Source organism: Pipistrellus kuhlii, unplaced genomic scaffold (genome assembly GCF_014108245.1).
Source record: "Pipistrellus kuhlii isolate mPipKuh1 unplaced genomic scaffold, mPipKuh1.p scaffold_m20_p_17, whole genome shotgun sequence".
In the NCBI taxonomy this organism is placed as follows: Eukaryota; Metazoa; Chordata; class Mammalia; order Chiroptera; family Vespertilionidae; genus Pipistrellus; species Pipistrellus kuhlii.
The window spans coordinates 21,233,251-21,245,544 of NW_023425482.1; the positions used below are offsets into that span (position 1 = coordinate 21,233,251).

At 39.7% G+C, this 12,294-nt stretch overlaps 1 protein-coding gene across 7 annotated transcripts in view; it reads right to left on the reverse strand.

The window, feature by feature from the left end:
* The window catches only part of CBFB (core-binding factor subunit beta), a 48,246-nt gene that overhangs the window by 17,936 nt on the left and 18,016 nt on the right, over window positions 1–12,294 (reverse strand). For 5 of the 7 annotated variants that reach the window (XM_036441542.2, XM_036441541.2, XM_036441544.2 and 2 more), the window contains one exon: window positions 3,415–3,531. The exons of the other annotated variants lie outside the window; for them this stretch is intronic. In XM_036441542.2, the coding sequence (XP_036297435.1) occupies window positions 3,415–3,531 (117 nt within the window). The remainder of the gene's footprint in view (window positions 1–3,414; window positions 3,532–12,294) is intronic. 7 annotated transcript variants of the gene reach the window in all.

Below are 12,294 nucleotides of genomic sequence, written 5' to 3' on the forward strand. Positions count from 1 at the left end.
ACCTTAAGCAATACTTCCCTTTCAAGGTCAGCATAAAGGGCACTCGCTGATAAAACTACACGCTCATCCAGTAAAGTACGTTCAAATGGCCTTGGACAATTAACTACCCTGTTTCCCCAAAAATAAGACAGTGTCTTATATTAATTTTTGCTCCCAAAGATGCGCTAGGTCTTATTTTCAGGGGATGTCTTATTTTTTCCATGAAGAAGAATATAGTACACATTTATTGTTAAATGAAAATAAAGGAAATTTATTACCTGTATATGGTACGGTAGTACGGTAGTTGTCAACACAAACCAGACAAACTGTGAATCCTACAGTATCAAGAATTTACTAATTTATTCAATGACAATCATGTCATCATCTTCTGGAACATCATCATAATAATCCAATTCCTGAATTTCCTGGTGAATTTCTTGTGACTCCATTTCTTTCAGAATCAGTGGACCAAATCTCTCATGTTTAGCCTGGGGGGGGGGCCTTATTTTCAGGGAGATGCCTTATATTTCACTCAGAAGGAAACCTGTAAGTAGGTCTTATTTTCAGAGGATATCTTATTTTCGGGGAAACACGGTATCAATCTCAAGTGGTAGCCAAAAAGGTTTTCATCACTCATTGTCTACCAGCTACTTATTCTACTAGTCTATTACTCCATAGTCTATACCACAATCTGTACTAAGTAGTCAGATAGGGTCATCATAAAAGGTGGTTGGTTGGGTATATGTGAAATCCATCTGTGAAATAAAGGTCCAGCAGAGCTTTCATAGAGAATATATAGAATACTCTGATCATTCTTGATGCAGTTAGTTTATCTATATTATATTGCATAAGTCTATAATTATATTTATCTTACAGTTTGGTGATACTTACCTTTCTGCAGCAATGAATTTTAAAATGCAAGTGCATGTTTAATGAAAAAATAAGAATCAAATTCATTTCCAAGAATGTCAATGATAAATGTAAAATTTGCATAAAATAAAGACATTTAACGTTCTGTGTGGACCAGAATTATCACTGATCACACGAAAACCAAAAGATAAATCTGCTGAAGAAACCTCATCATATACTTTAAAGACTACAATATAACAAGTGTACTTGTACATGGTACATTTAACATCATTCTGCAGAACATAACTTTTCATTTAAAACAAATGACCCGCCCAAGCCAGTGTACCTCAGTAACTGAGAGTCAACCTATGAACCAGGTCATGGTTGATTCCCGGTCAGGGCACATGCCTGGGATCCGGGCTCGATCCCCATTGTGGGGTGTGCTGGAGGCAGCTGATCAATGATTCTCTCATCATTGATGTTTCCCTCTCTCCTTCTTCTTTCCTCTCTGAAATCAATAAAGACACATTTAAAAAAAAAAGAAATAAAAAAATAAAACATATGACTATCCTAAGTTAATTTCACTCACATTCCCAAGTGCATACAAAAGCAAAACTGTTTATATGTTGGCTTCATTAACAGAAAAACTAGCTAAAAGACACGAGTTTTACACCAATGTCATCAAGTACCTCAAATACAAAATCTATAAATTTCAACAATGGTTCAATTTTTCTAACCAGATCATAGAATCAAAATGCAGGCATACCTCACCAATTTTGTTTCATTTTACTGCACTTTTTACAAATTGAAGGTTTGTGGATACCCTGCCACAAAAAAATGACAACTTGCTAAAGGCTCAGATAATGGTTAGCATTTTTTAAAACAACAAAGTATTTTAAAAATAGGGCCTGGCCGTCGTAGCTCAGGGCTTGAGTGTCAATCTGGGAACCAGGAGGTCATAGTTCGATTCCCAGTTGGGGCACATGCCTAGGTTGCAGGCTTGGTACCCGGTGGTGGGCATTGTGCGTGTAGGAGGCAGCAATCAATGATTCTCTTTCATCATTGATGTTCCAATGTCTCTCTCTCCCTTCCTCTCTGAAATCAATAAACAACAAAACCCCATAAATATTAAAATTAGGGTATGTACATATGTACATACATTCTTTTTTAGACATAATGTTGTTGTATACTTACTAGACTACAGTATAGTGTAAACATAACTTTTATGTGTACTGGGAACCCAAAAATTGGTATGACTTGCTTTATTCCAATAGTTGCTTTATTGAAGTGGTCTAGAACCAAACCTACCATATTGCCAAGGTATGCATGTAAAACTTTTTTTTTTTTTTAATATTTTTTACAGGAATTTTTTTTAAAAGGCAGAGAAAAACTTGAAATATCAACATTCTGGAAAAAAATAAAAAATAAATCAGTTTTATGAAGAGTGAGAATGGGACCTGGGATGCAGGAACAAGAGAAGTAAATGTTGGGCAAACATTTCTGTGGGAGCTCCCTTCGCTGTTGTGCAGCAGAAACAGATTCTCAGTTCATTTTTACTCCCACTGCATTATAATTTAACAGAAATTGTTTATATCCTGGAAAAACTTTCTGTTTAAAAAATAAACAAGTGAATGTTGGAAATTAGTCCGTTAATGTTCTTAATAAAGTGTTCTTGGAGTTTAAAATTGTAAATATTTGTTTATTCTCCCTCTGATAGGAGAGTAAGAGCTGCCAGCCCTCATGCCTCGCCCTGCTTGCCAAAGGTGGAACTTGAAGGACCAAAGAGCTGAGGGGAAAGTTGGGTGCAGCTCGTAATTAAACTGCCAGGCTATTACTGTTATTAGTGAAATTCAGGTAGCTTTGTTTAATAAATGCCTCTCAATTCATGCCCTTTGGTTAATGTCAGACATTAAATGGTTTTATTTTTTTAAACCATTTTATCCAGTGTTTGGGGAGAGGATTTGCCAAGCTCCTCCTGCTACATTTTATTATGAACTATTTTTTTCTTCCTCATGATGTTCTAAAGATCAGGAACAAATATTAAAGAGAACCATTTACTGGACTCTAAAGTAGCCCACTGAGCAGATCAGGGTAATCAAATGAAATTTTACAACCACTGAAGGAAAAACTTACCTAAAACTAGGACCAGAATTTGTATTTCAACATCTTCAGGATTCCTCAATATTATTTAAACATGAGGCTTTTTATACTTACTCTTTTTAAAAAAAAATACATATTTTTATTGACTTCAGAGAGGAAGGGAGAGGAGAGAGAGAGAAACATCTATGATGAAAGAGAATGGGTGATGGGCTGCCTCCTGCACACCCTCTACTGGGGATCAAGCCCGCAACCCAGGCATGTGTCCTTGGCTGGAATAGAACCTGGGGCCCTTCAGTCCGCAGCCTGACGCTCTATCCACTGAACCAAACTGGTAAGGACAATACTTACTCTTTTTTTTTTTTTTAATTAAAAAAAAATTTTTTTTAATACTTACTCTTAAAGATGGGGTAAAATAGATCCCCAGACACAGGCAACATTAGGGGCCTATAAAGGGACCACACTCAGTAAAGTCTGAAGTTTCCCTACCTGGGCTCGCTCCTCATCAAATTCCAGGCAGCCCATACCATCCAGTCTCTGGAGATCAATCCAACCTTTCCAGATGACACAGACTCCATTCAGAATCATTGGAGCCTTCAAATAGACCTAAGACACAGAAAAGGGTGAAAACAAATCAGACACATGAAAAACAAAGGTCAAAGTTACTTATGAAAACTGTGATTTGATTTTCTTAGGAAATAAAAAATAAATAAATACTATCATAAAATCAAGAATTATAAGTACTAGTATATAAACTATAGCCTCTGACCATATTCTATACATTAAGTTAATCTGGTTTACCAGAATTTTATTTCTAGTTACAATTCTTCCAGATTACTTAAAAAAAAAAAAAAGTTTTACAAATTTTATAAAAACTATAGTAAGATGGTTTTTTTAGGTAGACATCATTGCTCCTCCAGCTGTAGCTGGGACAATAAAGTACTTTGCCTTGGTTTTTGAATCTTAAGTAGAAAGATATAAAGATGGAAAACAACTGGAATTCATCAGCCCCTAAAAAGTGTGCAACTGCTTCCATTTATTTGGATCCCTGGAGCTACCCAGGGTCAGGCTCTTTTACACTTTTCTTCAGTTTTATAAGCAACTTCATAGCTATCTGATAATGCTGCTTTTTAAATTGAATTTATTGGTGTGACAATGATTAATAAAATTATATAGGTTTCAGATGTACAATTCTATATCACCTGTATGTTGAATTGTGTGTTCACTACTCAAGTCAAGTAGGTAATGCTGCCTTTATTTTATCTTTTTTATATTTTTGTTGATTTTGGAGAGGAAGGGAGAGGGAGAGAGAAACATCAATGATGAAACAGAATCATTGACTGGCTGTCTTCTGCACGCCCCCTACTGGATCCTGCAACCTGAGCATGTGCCCTTGACCGGATCGAACCTGGGATCCTGCAGTCGGCAGGCCAATGCTCTATCCACTGAGCAAAACTAGCCATGGCAATGCTGCCTTTTAAAAAACACACAAAAACTTAAGTTAGCCGTAGTTGATTTTTCCTGCTTATAAGTAAAAACCTTAATAAGACATTTATTTATTCCAATCTCCCTCACCCTCATACCATACTATTCTAATAGTAACATTAAAATTTTTCATTTTAGATTAAAAAAAACTTATTTTATTTTAGATCTTCACTTCCTCAGTTAAAGAAAGCTTCTAAACAAAATTCAACATAGACTTTTTATTTTTATTTCACTTATTTTTAAAACACATACTTTATAAAAAAAACAATACATTTTTATTGATTTCAGAGAGGAAGGAAGAGGGAGAGACAGAAACCTCAATGGTAAGAGAGAATCACTGACTGGCTGTCTCCTGCATGCCCCACACTGGGGATAAGGCCCACAACCCGGGCATATGCCCTGACCAAAAATCGAACCATGACCCTTTGGTTCATAGGTCAGCATTCAACCACTGAGCCATGCTGGCTGGGCTCAACATAGACTTTTAAATCATTAAATGCCTTATGATTTATAAGTCCTACATAGGAAGCAGGACTTCAACGAATTTTCAAAACTCAGTTACCAAATATCTTTTTTTTTTAAATGAATACTTGCACATCATTTACTACATGCCAGGATTTGCTCTAATATCTCCCACTCCAATATATTTTTATTGATTTCAAAGAGAGGAGGAGGGAGATAGAAACATCAATGATGAGAATCACTGATTGGCTGCCTCCTACATGCCCCTTACTGAGGATCTAGCCTGTAACCCTGGGCATGTGCCTTGATGGGAAATCGAACCATAACTTTCTGAGCCACACCAGCCAGCGCCCAAATATCCTATATAATAAAGAGGTAATATGCAAATTGACCCTTACACTCTTGCATCACAAGATGTCCTTCCCTACATTGTCACAAGACAGCCACCTCCACATAGTCACAAGATAGCCAGCAGGGGAGGGGAGCTGGGGGAGACCAAGTCTGTAAAGGAGGGCATTTGGGGGTGATTGAGCCGGTAGGCAGAGTGGTTAGGGGCAATCAGGCAGCCAGGCAGGCGAGTGGTTAGGAGCCAGCAGTCCTGGATTGTGAGAGGGATGTCTGACTGCCAGTTTAGGCACGATCTCCCAAGGGGTCCCAGATTGGAGAGGGTACAAGCTGGACTGAGGACCCACCCCACCGTGCACACATTTCATGCACTGGGCCTCTAGTTTTTTTTATAAATAAGGTTCTTTACTCGTCTATACTGAATGTTTTCTATGAATAATCTCAGTGCTTTTGTAAGCTAAAATTTGCATTATTTATTACCTATTCTATATAATAAAGAATTGATATGCAAATGGTCGTCCTCACTCCATAAAGGCTCAGACACTCAACACTGGGGAGAGAAAAATGGGGACCAGCCAGGCAAAAATGAGCTCATGAGAGAAGAATGGGACAAGCCAGGGTGCAGCCGGAAGAGGGACAAGCCGCCTGCCCTGGGGTCCCAGGCACCAGTGAGAGGGACAAGCTGCACACCTCTGTGGTCCCAGGCACCAGTGGCTGGGGCTGCAGCGTGGGAGAGGGACAAGCTGCCTGCCCCATGGTCCTGGGCGCCTGCAGCTGCAGCCCAGGCGAAGTGCCCACCCACAGTCCCCTGAAGCTGTGGCTGGCCTGAGTGAATCCGGCCCAGGTCTTGGGTGCCTGCAGTCAGCCAGAAGGAAGGAAGCCCAGGTCCTGTGTGTCTGCAACGGCCAAAGGAGGGAATCCTGGGTCCCAGGTGTGGGGCGAGGCAGAGGCGGTTAGGGGCGATCAGGCTGGTAGGGGAGCAGTTAGGGGCAATCAAGCAGGCAGGCAGACAGGTGAGCGGTTAGGAGCCAGCAATCCCAGATTGTGAGAGGCAGTCAGACATCCCCCGAGGGGTCCAGGGTTGGAGGGTGCAGGCCTGGCTGAGGGGACCTGCCCTTCCGTGCACAAATTTCATGCACTGGGCCTTTGTAATGACATAACATCACTAAGACAGCTCATTTTGAGAAAAAAGCTAGAAACATTAACTTTTCCTTTACTCAATTTAGCAGTTTCTTCAACAAAGAATCTTGGTGCATTCTTGTTTTTAAGGAGACTTAGTAAGAATAAATGACTGTCAGTAATTATAAATATGCTAGAGAAATTACAAGACACCTGTAAAAACCCATAGGATTTATACCTTTTTAATATATATTCATGTCATTCCCCTTGACTATTTTAAAAAATATATATATATATATTTTATTGATTCTTTACAGAGAGGAAGGGAGAGGGATAGAGAGCTAGAAATGTCGATGAGAGAGAAACATCAACCAGCTGCCTCCTGTACACCCCCCACCGGGGATGTGCCCACAACCAATGTATATTCCTTTGACCGGAATCGAACCTGGGACCCTCCAGTCCATAGACCGATTTTCTATCCACTGAGCCAAACCGGTTTCGGCTCCCCTTCACTATTAAACAGAACCATTTTTCTTGTTAAAGACTCCAATCAGACGAAACCGCTTTGGCTCAGTGGTAGAGCGTTGGTCTGTGGACTGAAAGGTCCCGGGTTCGATTCCGGTCAGGGGCATGTACCTTGGTTGCAGGCACATCCCCAGTAGGGGGTGTGCAAGAGGCAGCTGGTCGATGTTTCTCTCTCATCGACATTTCTAGCTCTCTATCCCTCTCCCTTCCTCTCTGTAAAAAATCAATAAAATATATATTTTTTAAAAAAGACTCTAATCAATCCTGCTGAACTAATTTCTACTTATATTGGAAAAAAGCTAAAAACATAAAGTTCCATTTCTCCTCCCATTCGGACCAAGGGAAATAGTCTACAGTTATAGCTAAAACCGTTTAACCACACATTTCCTTCTGTTCTGATAAGTGCTCATTCTCTTCCACATAGTAAATTCAAAACACCACTGATATATACCTAAGTCTAACAAGTGACTCTGACCTCATATTTGACACATCACAAAACCTAAAAAAAACAATACCCTTCTATACTGCCTATTAATATAACGACTTACTATATCTTCTAATCAAGATTTCCACCTACTCTTTCTAATGGGGGGGCTGAAGGGAGTGCCACACCAGGGAGGAGTATAACATTTCACTTCTCAATGTGCCTCATTATTTTAACTTCCCATTTATACTAATAAAAGGGTAATATGCTGCCAAAACCGGTTGGCTCAGTGGATAGAGCATTGTCTGTGGACTGAAGGGTCCCAGGTTTGATTCCAGTCAGGGGCATGTACATTGGTTGCGGGCATATTCCCAGTAGAGGGTGTGCAGGAGACAGCTGGTCGATGTTTCTCTCTCATCGACGTTTCTAGCTCTCTATCCCTCTCTGTGGAAAATCAATAAAATATATTTAAAAAATAAAAATAAAAAATAAATTTAAAAAAAGGATAATATGCTAATTAGACTGGGAGACCTTCTGGTCAAAGCTATTGGGATGGGACTGAGGCGGAGGAACAGTTTGAGGTGAGCAAGGTGGCGGGGGGGGGGGGGGGGGGGGGGGGGAGCTGTTGGGGGCAAGCAGGCAGGGTGGTTAAGGGCAACCAGGCAGGTGAGCAGTTAGGAGCCAGCGGTCCCAGACTGTGAGAGGGATGTAGGCTAGGCTGAGGAACCCCCCATCCCGTGCACAAATTTCATGCACCAGGTCACTAGTACTAATTATAAAGATAATTCTTTTAATGGCAGAGAAAGGTCAACTTCATAATCAGATTCTACATTCACCAATGAGTTTATATCTTTTAGAATCAAAGATTCCATAAATGTAGTTTATTTATATCCACAGCCAAAATATTCCTTAAAAAAAATTACTAAAATTTTTTAAAGCCTATTTCTTCTTCTTTCTTCTTCTTTTTTTAAATATATTTTTTATTGATTTTGTACAGAGAAGAAGGGAGAGAGATAGTTAGAAACATCGATGAGAGTCATCGATCAGCTGCCTCTTGCACACCCCCTACTGGGGATATGCCCGCAACCAAGGTACATGCTCTTGACCGGAATCGAACCAGGGACCCTTCAGTCCCCAAGCCGACACTCTATCCATTGAGCCAAGCCAGTCTCGGCTTCTTCTTCTTTTTTGGTTGTCAAATGATCTTTAATTGGAATATATTCTTTTGTAGTTCTTAACTAGCTGGGCATTCCACTGCACCACTGATGATGTCATCTAGATGTCATGAGGGTGGCAGCCATTAACAATGCAGCCCACAGCCAAAACCGGTTTGGCTCAATGGATAGAGCGTCGGCTTGGGGACTGAAGGGTCCTGGGTTCGATTCCGGTCAAGGGCATGTACCTTGGTTGCGGTCTCATCCCCAGTAGGTGTGCAGGAGGCAGCTGATTGATATTTCTAGCTCTCTATCCTTCTTTCCTTGCTGTGAAAATTCAATAAAATATATTTAAAAAAAAGAAAGAAAAGAAAAAGTTGTACCTATGCCTCCACCCAGCCAAAAGCTGAATGAAGTCTGTTACTTCTTTATAAAAATTCTCATGACAAAGAAAACCACTGGTGTGTTTTGTGAAATTCTTAAATGGGTTCAGAAAATGGCTATAGTTCTTCATCAAGGCTAATGCAGTGAGTGAAATTATAATTTTAAATGATATTTAGATGATTCTGGTGATTTATTTAATGTTCACATTCAAATAAATAGTTTTATGTGTAGATCTTCAAAGTAAATGTTTGCCACTTTCACATATTCATGAATACCAAACCTCAAAGTACAAAGAAAATAAAATGTTGTCTCTTACCAGTTTGGCATTTTGTAATATAATTCAATAATGTCGTTTAAACACTAAGACATTTTTCACTGAAAATGATGCCCTATTTCAAACTATGAAAAGAAAATTTATTAAAATATGACTTAGGGATTAAACCCATTGTCCTAAGAACAATTAACTATTTTATACAAAATGCATTCTATAGCCCTAGCTGGTTTGGCTCAGTGGACAGAGCACCAAACTGCAGAGCGAAGGGTCCTTGGTACAATTCCGGTCAAGGGTACGTACTTGGGTTAGAAGTTCCTTCCCGGCCAAACCCCTAGTCAGGGCTTGTGCAGGAGGCAGCCAACTGATGTGCTTCTTTCACATCAATATTTCTCTCTTTCTCTCTTCCACTTTCTCGAAAAATCAATGAAAAAATATCCTTGGGTGAAGATTGGGGGGAAAAAAGAAAAAGGATTCTAAAGCCTTTAAAATGGGTAAACAGATTAAACTAAGTATATACAAAAACAACAAAAAGGCCTGCTTATCTTTCCAAAAGTAAAATGACAGAGAATGTTTGAGACTTCACAGAAAGTTAAAAGTGACTATAGTCTCATATTTGTATTCTTTCAGAAATAAGGTAGAAGTTAGTATACACAATAAACCAAAATTCTAAATATCAGTATTTGTGATGTTATACTCAATCTAAACCACACACACTATCACTTAATATTCAAACTCTGTAGGTTTAAATTCAACATCACTGTAGCAGTAGCACTTCAGAAAAACATCAGCTGTGGCATTAGCCATATAATGAAATATTTGACCATAAAAAATGAAGTATTCATACATGCTACAACATGGATGAATAGTGAAAACATATGCTAAGAAACCAGAAAAGGCCATGTTTTATGATTCCATTTATATAAAACTAGAGGCCCGGTGCACAAAATTAGTGCACAGGGTATGTGTCATTCAGCCCAGTCTGCACCCTCTCCAATCTGGGACATCCCTCTCACAATCCAGGACTGCTGGCTCCCAAATGCTTGCCTGATTGCCCCTAACCACTTCTGCCTGATTGCCCCTATCCACTTCTAACTGCTCCTCTGCAAGCCTGGTCACCCTTAACTGTCCTCCTCGGCTGGCCTGTGTCCCTCCCAACTGCCCTGCCGACCCAGCAACCCCTAACTACCCACCCTTGCCAGCCTGATTGTCCCCAACTGCCCTACCCACCCCCTGCAGGCCTGGTCCCCTCCAACTGCCCTCCCCTGCTGGTCTGGTCTCCTCCAACTGTCCTCCTCTGCTGGCCTGGTCACCCCTAACTGTCCTCCCCAACAGGCCTGATTGCCCACAACTACCCTCCCCTGCAGGCCATCTTGTGGCAGCCATCTTGTGTCCATATGGGGGAAGCCATCTTTGACCAATAGGGGTGGCCATCTTGTGTGTTGGAGTGACAGTCATTTTGCATATTACTCTTTATTAGATAGGCTGTCCAGAACATGCAAATAGAGATAGAAAGGAGATTAATGGTTGCCAGGGACTCAGAGCAGGGAGAAATGAAGAGTGACTACTAGCAGGTACAGGATTTCTTTTGGGGTAATAAAAATGTTTTGAAATTAGAGTGGTGATGGTTGCACAACTCTGTGAATATACTAAAACCCCTAAATTGTAGACTCTATAGGGGTCAATTTTGTGTATGTAAATTTTATCTCAACAAAGCTATTATTAAAAATTTTGCAACATAAATGACACCTATGAGATATGTAAATGGAGATTTTTGAATAGGCAGTTGCAAATGGGATTCTAGCAGGCTGATGATTTTAGATCTGGCAACTATCAACAATATTAATACAATGCCATTTAACTCTAGAAGAAAGAGATTCCCAAGTAAGTAGGAGAAAAAAGGGAGAGCCCAGGAAGAACTAAGAAGAAATCCAACTTTTAGATGCTGGGTAGCAGAAAAGAATCCAGCAAGCATGCTATAAATAGCCAGTGAGAAAAAGAGAGAAACATGTAAGGAGCCTAGGAGCAAAAGGTTAAGTTATAGATCCCCAAATAAAAATTTCCCCTTTGGCCAAAACTGGTTTGGTTCAGTGGATAGAGCGTCGGTCTGCAGACTGAGGGGTCCCAGGTTCAATTCCGGTCAAGGATATGCACACTGATTGCGGGCACATCCCCGGTGGGGGCTGTGCGGGAGGTGGCTGGATGATGTTTCTCTCTCATTGATGTTTCTGGCTCTCTATCCCTCTTCCCCTCCTCTCTGTAAAAAAAATCAATAAAATATTTATTTTTTTAAAAAAATTTTCCCCTTTGTTGGATGCCTTTAGATATCTAAGGGCACTTGTAATTTTTAGCAATGCTTTTATTTAAGGCAATAGTTGTTAGTCTAGAGTTCAAAGAGCCTACAGAAATTTAGGTTTATGGTAAGTTTCAAAAAGACCTACTGAAATTCTGTGTAAAACTATGTGTGTAAAATGTACTGGGTTTAAATTGTAGCTCTATCAGTGTATCTGATATAAATTATTATTATTATTTTTTTAAGTTTTTGTGTTTTAAAAAATATATATTTTATTGATTTTTTTACAGAGAGGGAGAGGGATAGAAAGTTAGAAACATTGATGAGAGAGGAATATTGATCAGTTGCCCCCTGCATATCCCCCACTGGGGATGTGCCCACAACCAAGGTACATGCCCTTGACCAGAATCGAACCTGGAACCCTTCAGCCTGCAGGCTGACACTCTATCCACTGAGCCAAACCGGTTTCGGCCTGATATAAATTATTTAAGTTTATAATAAGCCTCAGATTCCTCACATATAAAATCCCTAAATAATGCCTTGCATAGGTAATAAAAATTAACTCAATGCACATAAAATTTATGAAACAATAGTTGTTCCCACCAATAAACCAGCAAACAGTGACACTGGGATGGCCATGGGCACTCAGGAAAACAAGATATTCCTTTAAGGAAGAATATATCCTGCCTTTCGTTATAATCATTTCTGTAGTCTATTTTAACAGATTCCTTTAGAAGAACTTGCTTCTGACTCATCCTCCTTTAGCCACATGCCCCACCGGTTCATAAATGCACAGTCATCTGCTCGCCTGTTGGATAATCACTAGTCAAGTCATTCAATCTTGTTTGCCTCTGAATCATAATTGGGTTGCATGTAAGTGTAAAAAATAGCTTCTATAGTGATTTAA